Raw genomic sequence first — 10134 nt, 5'->3', positions numbered from 1 at the left:
CTTCAATCTTATCTTTTAATTTTCTGTGTCTTTTTAACTTCTCCAACGATTTTTTTCTCTTCTTCTCCAATCTTCTATTTTGATTTTTTCTCTTTTTTTCTCTTCCATTTTTCTTCTTCAGTTCCTTCTTCTTTGGTTCTTTTTCATTGTTTTATTTTATCAACAGATCTGGATGTTAGTAAAATTGATTAAAAATGCATAAGTGTAACTTAGAATCATAAGAGATTTATACTAAGTTGAAAACTTTTTTTCATACAACTTAGTATAATTGGTTCAGAAGTATAACTGAAACCAAGAAAACAGTTATAACATAAGTTGTTCGAGTAAGTGGTATAGTTATAATAATACTTGGTCCACAATAATTTTAGTATAACTCAATATAAATACTGTATAAAACAATATTTATATGGAGTTACTTGTATCAAGTCAATGACAATTAAATATGAAATTTGAAATTTAAAATTAACTACTTAAATTTTGAAATTTGAGAAAAATACCAGTGGAAAAAATGTATTAGTTCATTAATAATAAATAGGATGTTAGATTAAGCGAGATTATTGTATATATGTTCTGATTTTTAAGTGTATCTCAGATTTTGATCCATTTTCGACGGGGTTAGAAGGTCAAAATCATAGATACTCTTAAAATCCAAAACCTAAGCTATCATACTTTCATTTAGTCTCACATACTACTTTTATTGAATTAAGATAATTCTAATATTCTCTTATGTTTTTTTCCTCCAAATTTAATCTGAAATATTAATTTTAAACTTAGTTCAAATTTAAAATTTAAGGTACAAATAGGTGCAATGAATTTTTTTAATTAGATTACTATATTGGGTAATACTAAGTTTTACTTAAAATTTTATACTAATTTATATCATTGTTTGAGTACAACGTGGTATAACTTCATAATAATTGTGCACCTAGAAGGAAGTTACATGTGTACTTACCAATATGTACACAGAAGTAAAATGAGGAAAACTAAAGAAAAGAATGAAAAACAAGAACAAAGAGATTCAAGGAAAAAGAGAGAGAACCAAAGAAGATTGAGGAGGAAGAATATATATTGAAGAAGAAAAGGGATAAGAGGACACATAGAACAAATTATAGATTATAGAAATTTAATTTTAAAATAAAAATGACAGAATGTTTAAAAATTAGAATTTATAGTTCAGTTAGGGTTTTACACCAATTTTGAATAAAAATAATATTTGTAAACTGTACTATATATGTTTTCCTGCTAAATGTTTTGGTGTTCCTCTAGTCATGTAAACTGTACTATATATTCAAACAAGAGTTATTCTTGGGTTCAACCCCTAGGGTGAACCTATAGGTTCACCAATCAATAAAAATTAGTTATTTTATAATCAGTATCTTTTAAAAAAGGAAACAAAATATTATTAATTTATATCATATTTTAAAATAAATAAAAATAAATAAAAAATAGTACTAGCTGCAAAAAAAGAATTAAAAAAATATTTTTAAATCTGTTAGCAAATCACTAAATCCTAAACCTTTGGGTAAACCATAAACCATTGGATAAACCATAAACCCTAAATCAAAAACAATCAACACTAAATGTTAAAACACTAAACCATTAATCCTAATCTTCAAACTCTTGGGTTTAGTCTTTTTAAGATTTAGTTTTTAATGTTTTTGATTTAGGGTTTAGAATTTTTCCAAGAGTTTATGATTTATCCTAGGGTATAGGGTTTACCCAAGGGTTTAGGATTTAGGGTTTAGTGTTATGCTGACGGTGTTAAAAATATTTTTAAAAAAACTTTTTTTTTTGCAACTAGTACTACTTTTATTTATTTTTAGTTTCATTTATTTTAAAATTATGATATGAATTGACAATTTTTTGTTTTCTTTTTTAAAAGATACTGAATATAATAAACTAACTAATTCTTATTGGTTGGTGAACCCAATAATAACTCATTTTCAGCTATTTAAATTATGTTGATAATGTTAGTAATATTAAATTTATTAATTTATGGATAATAATACATAAATTATATTATTCAGTATGATGGTGTTTAGTTCATATAACTAAGAATCACTTTCTTTAGTTTATTAAGTATTGTGATTTACATCATCTGCAAAAAGACAATCTATTTTAAAGTTTGCAAAATTTTATATTTGAAGTTCAAGTTGTTTTTCTCTTAAAGCAAAACTTCAAACTTAATTGCAAAAGTGTTTATATTTTATACTAAAGTTCTTATATTTTCATAATTAATATAAATCCATACAATTTTATAAATAACAAGCACATATATAAAAATATCACAGGAATATTAATTAATAATTTGTTCACTAAAATATAAAATTTTATATAGAATTACATAATTAAGTATTAAATTGCGAATAAAATACCACATTATTACATATATGATCAATTAGTGCATTTGTTAACATTTTTTGTAATATTTTTGTTGTCTAAATCTAGTTTTTAATTATTTTAAATCTTATTTTAAAGTTTTTATTTAATTTTATGTGTGAAACTTAAATTGACCAAAAAAAAATTGAAATATTTATGATATGAAAACATTTAAGTATTGAAACGATAAACAACAAAATACTTAAGAATTATAAATGAAATATGTAATTGTAAGAACTAAAATGTAAATAAAATATGAATCTTTAAATTTGAAATTTTGAATAGTAATTTTTTATATTTGAAGTTATAGAGAGTTTTTGAAGATGTCAGTATAGAGATTATACTGTATATGTCTTTTTGTTCTTTAACCGAAATTATGTGTTTTTACTTTCTTACACGTTTCAGACAGATTTGGATGAGTGGTAAGATTATCAGATTTAAGTAAATATGTAATGTAAATATATCATCACTGAATAAAAAGAAACAACAGTTACAAACCACTTACCCCATAAAAGATCCTACACAAAGGTCTATGACAAATGTTTATTTGAAATAAACATGTGGTTAAGTTAGAAAAAGTAAAAGTAAATGAAAAAGACAAATAGCTTAAATCCAAAACCAATAAAACAAACAAAACTGAAGGCAATTAATCACATTTCAGTCGTGTGTAACGGATAAAAAATCAAAGTTTCTTTCCACTACATATTTTTGTGAACATAAAAAATATTCAATGATCGAACTTCTATTTTTGGCAGTATAAGCTTGTAATCTATTATATTAAAGATCTACATTATTATAATGCAAAAAAAAAAAAAAACCTTCTAAAATTTGTCACAATCTCACGATTGATATAAGAGAAAGCACTTGTGAGATACAGACTCGTAATGATGATGCAATCTGCAAATATTGAATAAGAAATGGTTAAAAAAAAGGTGCGGACGAACAAGTAGAATCAAAACCTTGCATCTTCTATTCCATACAAGTAGAAGCAAATTTGTTTTTACGAATATTTTTTTGCATGGTATATAAAAATAAAAATTAAAGAAGTAGTGAACTACATATTTTGTAAATTTTAAACTTAGTTAACAATTATAATTATCATATAACCAAAGAAAAAGTTATAATTGCCATAAACTTTTTTCTTTTCTTTTTATGTAATACTTTATATAAATAATAATGTGAATAGAATTTGTAAAATCATATGTTAGAATAATAATTATATAAACTTATACATTTAATCTTTAAATGTAATCAAGATATACATGTATTTATATATTGTCGGATGGAAGTAGATATCCACTTTTCAAAATATTAATATTTGTGGTTTATTTCGATTTAAACGGATATTAATTTTTAATACTTGTTTTGCTTTGAAAATTTATAGATATCCGAAATTTTTAGATCGAATCAAAACAAATAATGAATGAATCGAAACAAATAAAGAATGAATCAAATTTAACGGATAAAAAGTCTAGCCCTACATACGGTGCACGTAAACAAAGGCGGTCTAACAATGACACAAGAGCACGGTCAGATCAGAGAGTACATTGGTGTAAAAACGTTTATCTTGTATATAAATTTACAAAAAGATATGTGTTCTTAGATATAATATTTGACAAAAATAAAATTTCTAAAAGTATATGTAATAACTAAAATAATATATAAGTAGTTGATGGATAAATGTCATATTTATGTGATTATATAAGATTTTTTTTTAGAAGGTGCATTTTTATTTTCAGTTTTGTTTTGTTTAAATTGTTTTCGGTTTTGTATAGGCTTTTCGAAATATAGTTTTACTAGAAAAATGAGATTGTAGACATCTTTGGTTGGCCATTCCCATAATATCATGGCTTGCTTAGGGTATGAACATTTCTCCTATGGGTTTAAAAGGTATACAGAGCACTAAACGACCCACAAAAATGTACAGAACATACAAAGTGGATGGTGGTCTACAAACGTTATGAGTTTGCTTTTGACCACTTGTCCCCAAGTCTGATGCACTAATTAAACCAGTCTGCAGATTGGCGTTCATGCAAAACTTTTAGAATTTTGTTGCAATGCCCCATAAGTATTTGCTCACCTTTTTTTTAACAATTTCTGGTTCATAGTTTTGTTACATAGAGGGAATGTTGTGCTTTTTTTAAAAAAAAAATGCATGTATATATACGCATATATCGCCAAAGATCTAGAATACAAAGTAGAGAATATTATTTAGGGATAAGGCAGGAGGATGCATAGGCCCTGACCTCGGATAACATTAGAGATAGCATCAGTGGAAGCTAACTCGAGGTCAAAACCATGAGATATTAAGAAGATTGTCAAACAGGGTGGTGGTGTCTCTTAGATAACAGTTCCACTAGGAATCAGAGCATCCTTGATCACTGTAACAATGCCGCTCTTGATGAAGTATCCATCCGTCTCTCTGGCAGCTTCTTGCACATTGTCCGTGTTGATGATCTGAATAAACGCAAAGAGTAGATGATATTAAAACTGTCAGCCGTCTAGACAACTGGAACAAGAGACAATGGAGTTGATAACAAGTAGTTAAAATGAAAATGACCTTGACGTTGTCACCAATACGAGCATTCTTGTCAATGATAGCTCTTTTAATGTGAGAGTCTCGGCCAATGCCAATCGGGATGCTGCCTTTTGCAGCCAGGAGTGTCCTATCCGCATCAGTCTGAAGCCAAAATATCAAAATAACAAAACGAATTTTTAAGAAAGGATCCTGATTCAACCAAATGAAGTGAATTTGATCAGAAACTGTGTAACATACCTCGTAGTAGTCAGCACCCATCAACAAGGTGTCTTCTATGATTGCACCCTCCGATATGCAAGACCGAAGACCAATGACGGAATGGTGGATTTTGCAATTCTGGAGATCAACACAAGAAGTGTAAAGCCTCTATTTCAACATATGAAAGGGTAGAAGGAGAAAGGGTGTTTCTTTTTACCTTGATGACACAACCTTCACCGATCACACTATCGGTAACATCGGCATCAAGCATCTTGGATGGAGGTAAGTACCGAGGCTGTGTGTAGATTGGTGCTGAACGGTCATAGAAGCTGAAATCTGGTACTGGTTTCTTGGTGATCCCAAGATTAGCATTGTAAAAGGCTTCAATGGTACCAATATCTTCCCAGTATCCATCATACAGATAAGCTTGCACCTAGATAAAAAAAGACTTAAGTCAGATAAAAGCACTAAACCAATCCAACAAAGAGAGCGAAACACTTACTCTGAGTCCAAGATCAGTAGCACCAGGGATAACTTCACTCCCGAAGTCATTAGCTCCAGGGAACTGGTCTCGGAGCAAGTCCAACATCACATTCTTGCTAACAACATATATCCCCATACTAGCAATAAAGGGCATCTCTTTGGCCCTTTCGTCATCAAGTCCCAAGATTGTTGTATCAACCTAATCTCACCGAAAAAACAAAGTCATGAACATTTAGAAAAAGCAAACTCCATGAATGAACTGAACTGAACTCTCTCACCTTCATAGCCTTTAACTGCTCTCCTTTAGGCTTCTCAGCAAACTCAATGATCCTTCCTTCGTCATCAATCTTCATAAGTCCAAAAGCCGTGGCACGTTTCTCATCCATAGGAAGAGCAGCAACAGTGATATCAGCGTCGGTCTCACGATGCGCTTGAATGAACTTCTCGTAGTCCATACGGTACAAATGATCCCCTGCAAGAACCAAAAACTCCAACACATTGTGCTCTTCAAACAGCCACAAGTACTGCCTCACTGCATCAGCAGTCCCCTGAAACCAATTGGGATTCTCGGGACTCTGTTGAGCAGCAAGAACCTCGACGAAGCCTTCGTTCTTGTAACCACCCATGTTGCTGGCGTAAGCTCGGGAGAGATGGCGGTTGAGAGAAGCGGAGTTGAACTGAGTAAGGACATAGATCTTGGAGATGTTACTGTTCAAGCAATTGCTCACAGGGATATCAATGAGACGGTAGTTGGCGCCGAGAGGAACAGCTGGCTTCGCTCTCTTCTTCGTTAGCGGATACAATCTCGTTCCAGCACCACCTCCCAGAATTATCCCCAACACACTCTGCCCACATTCATCAATAAAGTAAGAATCATCTAAACTCTTGGCAAATCGAAAGAAAAAAGCTACTTACTCTGCTAGCGTCAGGATCAAGGCAAGTTTGCGAGTTTTGCGAATCGGAAACTGCTTTTGGAGAGACGATCGATGGCGTTCTTCTCTCGTTGCCACGTGGGAGATTCGAGATGATGATCTCCTGCGTCGGGTTGAGTTTCTCTCCGGTAAGAGAAGACGACGAGAACGAGAGAGTCTTCCGTTGAGAAGAAGATGATAATCTACGGGTGTGGTTCGAGGAAGAGGAAGGGACTTTTAAGGATCCGATTGCAGCCATTGTCGCCATTGTTGTTCGAGAGGAGGAGCTTCACTCTTCACTCTTCTTCTTCTTCTGTCGCTATTATTGAGTGACGAGATCTTTTTTATTTTGGCATAAATCAAATTGTTGGTTATTTACTTATCTACCCCTATGTTTGGCTGATTTTTACGGGAGTGGATGACGTGGTATGCTCGTATATTTTAAGCAAGAGAGGTTTATTCGTCTAATAAGGGTGTTTATACGTTTTGGCGGTGAAAATATCTGAGAGATATATAATATCAAGGTGGTTGGTGGATGTGGAGCGGATGCAAAATGAACGGTCTATTTACTGCTTTGCTGCCTTTTGTTTTCTTCTTCATTTTTTTCTTGTGGTCTATAATATCACGCCCGAGGATTCTCCACCGTACGCTGTTTTCCTTTTTCAAAAATCAAAAATATCGCTTTAGTGTATTGCAAATTTGACTCCCAAAACTTTAAAGTTATAATTTTACCCCCCCCCCCCCCTCCCCCCCATTTAATTTTGTTTGTTTCCCATATCCAATTTTCCCAATTAAATAAAGAAAACAACCGTTTATTCCCCAACTTGGTATTAAATCTTGGTTGCATCAACGAGTATTAAGGAATTTTATCTTCAAACTATTATACTCCCTCTGTTTTTTATTATAAATAGTTTTAGATGAATGCACAAATATTAAGAAAATTATTAATTTTTTCAAAAATAGCATTTGATATATAAATTAGGTATAGTTAAACCAATCATAAATAAGCATATATTATTTGATTGGTAGCACTATACCCGATAAAGGTAAAAGTTACTTAAAATTATGAAAACTACTTATATTTTGAAACAAACAAATTTTGCTTAAACTACTTACAATAAAAAACAGAGGGAGTATTAAACAAGAATTCATAAGTAAAAGAGTTGAAATATACATTCTAAGAGTTATATAATCAATGAGAGAAACAAAACTTTAAATTTGGACAATAACGATCATGCTTCAACGTAATGGCCATTCTTATTTTGATGATCAGCACAACATTACACTGCGGAAGACTCAATTACGCCATTCATTTTTCTTGCAAGCCTTAAAATTCAAACATCATGGAACAAATATTCATCATTGGCACTAAAGATCTACTTTGTCCCTTTTTATATATCTAAAAACTTGGATTCAACCCAAGTCACCACAATGGGACTCCTCACTAATATACCTTCACTAATTAAAAATTTGAAATTCATGCCTTCTGCTCTCCAAATTTGGTGAAATTCAAGCTCGTCTGCTTTATCGCAACATAAATACCCTCTGGGCTATTCACCCAGACAATATAGGTCAAAGGTCGCCCGATATTTTTAACGGTCCTTAAGACTTTAACTTTGCTTGATGACAGGTTTGGAACTGTGATGGAAGGGATATTTAAGGTTGTAAAGACTGGTTTGACGGCTTGAACATGTAAAGTTTCTTCCGGGGAGGATGGAGATTTTTGATGCATTATATCCGAGGGAGGATAAGAAGTTGAGGTAGTCCTTGGTGCCTGAATCGTAAAATATATTTTAGAAAACAAAATATACTTTCTCATCAAGTTGGAAAATATTCATTCCTACTCTACAACAATAAAACATTTTTATTTAGGGAGTTTTTCAAAACCAACCCATCTTTTCAAGTCAAATCCAAAACCTACCTCTTTTTTGTCATTACTATTCATCAATGAATTTTCTATATTATTCCTATGTTTTTGAATTATTTACAAAATTGCCATTATTATTTAATTTTTTTATTAATTTCGAAATTCACAAAAAACCAAATACACCCACGCAATTTCTTCTTATTTACAATAATGTCATTATCATCAATTTTTCCCACCATCATGAACCACCACTTTTGAGCTCTTAAAGCTCTAGAATTCAATTTTCAACCACTTTATTTCTCATTCTAAACCAACAAATCTTCATTTCCTATCATTTCTTCTACATTTCCATCTAACATTCATTTTAAAAAATCTCATAACATTCATTTTCAAAAACACAAACTTCATAATTTCGAGTTTTTTCATTAGTGAATCGTTAAAGGCGGTTCTTTTTGTTCATATTTGGAGTTTGGACGGTTGAGAAGGTTGGAAACGAACTTTACACCATAAAATGATTACTATTTACATGGTTTTCATCTTTTTCAGATCTGTGTCGAGATAGTAGACTGTTTTGTATGTCTACGCCTATATGTAGACATACGATACAGTCTACTTGTCAACGCCCAGGTCAGTTTTGCATTTGACTAAACGATTTTTTTTTGTACCGCAGACTTTCCCGGCAGTCTTCGTCTTTATCTTTGACAACAAAAACAAAAAGTTAGGTAGGCTTACTAAGACGTCTATGTAAAAGAGGTTAGTTTTGCATTTGACCGAACTTTTGACTTTTTATTGTAGACTTCAACGGAAGTCTACGAAGTGTAGACTGCCTGAGAATTTTGCAAAAGGTCAGTTTTGCATTTGACCAAATCTTTGACTTCGTTGAATAGGTTACTTTTGTGTTTGACTAAAAAGTTTAAAAATTAATTAAAATTTTATTAAACTGTAGACTTCATATGCAGTCTTCTTAACTTAGAAAAAAAAAGTAGACTACATGTGAAGTCTACTATTGTATTTTGGTCAAATGCAAAACTAATCGTCGATTTTGAGAGTAGACTTTAAACGAAGTCTAAAAATATGTAGATGTTCGTTTCCATTTACTCGTAGAAAGTCAAACTTGGTCAATTACAAAACTACCTCTTTATAAAAATATCAAAAATGTAGATTGCATATGCAGTCTACTTCTGAAAGTCAAATTATAGGTGAATTTTGGTCAATTGAAAAAAAATAACTATTTTGAAGTGTAGACTGAAATGGAAATCTACATATATAAAATCACAACTTTTTTTTTTCAAATATAGAAAGTAACCCGTAAAATTTTCAATTGCAAAAACTAACCCAAAGAGTAGACCTATTTGATAGTCTACATTAGTAAACTGAAAAGAACGTCTACATCTTCGTAGATTGAATATGAAGTCTACATAAAAAATTATATTAAAAGTGAATTTGTATATTATTCATTAAGCTTTTTTTTAACATTTTTTATGCTTGACAGTGTGTATTAGTTAATCATAATGGGTTAGAGTGATTTTGAAAATAAAATTTGTTATAATTATGAAAGTATAATACTTTTGATTTGACTATGTTGTTAGCTAATAATTGTAGATGTATTTGTAAGTCTACCTATATAGTTTTATAAAACATAAAATATTTCTCCGCTAATTATGTAAACTGTATTTTTTTCCGGAAATAGCTCTGTTACCTGTTGTATACGGAGAATAGGTGATGAAAGACTCTTTGTGGGAATTTGCGGTCAATTA

At 31.0% G+C, this 10134-nt stretch overlaps 1 protein-coding gene across 1 annotated transcript; it reads right to left on the bottom strand.

Annotated features, from left to right (window-relative positions):
• Positions 1–4514: 4514 nt before the first annotated feature.
• LOC103828545 (glucose-1-phosphate adenylyltransferase small subunit, chloroplastic) lies at positions 4515–6808 on the bottom strand. The gene is made up of 7 exons (XM_009104155.3): positions 6515–6808; positions 5878–6444; positions 5619–5798; positions 5334–5549; positions 5156–5254; positions 4940–5059; positions 4515–4836 (listed from the first exon to the last, which is right to left on the bottom strand). Exons 1-7 carry the CDS (start codon positions 6776–6778, stop codon positions 4720–4722), a joined length of 1563 nt encoding a protein of 520 aa, XP_009102403.1. The 5' UTR covers positions 6779–6808; the 3' UTR covers positions 4515–4719.
• Positions 6809–10134: the final 3326 nt, after the last annotated feature.

This window comes from Brassica rapa, chromosome A07 (genome assembly GCF_000309985.2).
Source record: "Brassica rapa cultivar Chiifu-401-42 chromosome A07, CAAS_Brap_v3.01, whole genome shotgun sequence".
Taxonomy (NCBI): Eukaryota; Viridiplantae; Streptophyta; class Magnoliopsida; order Brassicales; family Brassicaceae; genus Brassica; species Brassica rapa.
The sequence above is the reverse complement of the archived record's forward strand: the minus strand, read 5'-3'. Positions and strand labels throughout refer to the sequence as shown.

Bases quoted from the DNA above. Each gene is read 5' to 3' on its own strand.
- LOC103828545 (XM_009104155.3), bottom strand. From the start codon at position 6,778: ATGGCGACAATGGCTGCAATCGGATCCTTAAAAGTCCCTTCCTCTTCC. The intron at 5,255-5,333 runs GTAAAAAGAAAC...GTTGATCTCCAG, and splicing joins GTGAAGGTTGTGTCATCAAG to AATTGCAAAATCCACCATTC. The intron at 4,837-4,939 runs GTCATTTTCATT...GCGTTTATTCAG, and splicing joins GTATTGGTGACAACGTCAAG to ATCATCAACACGGACAATGT.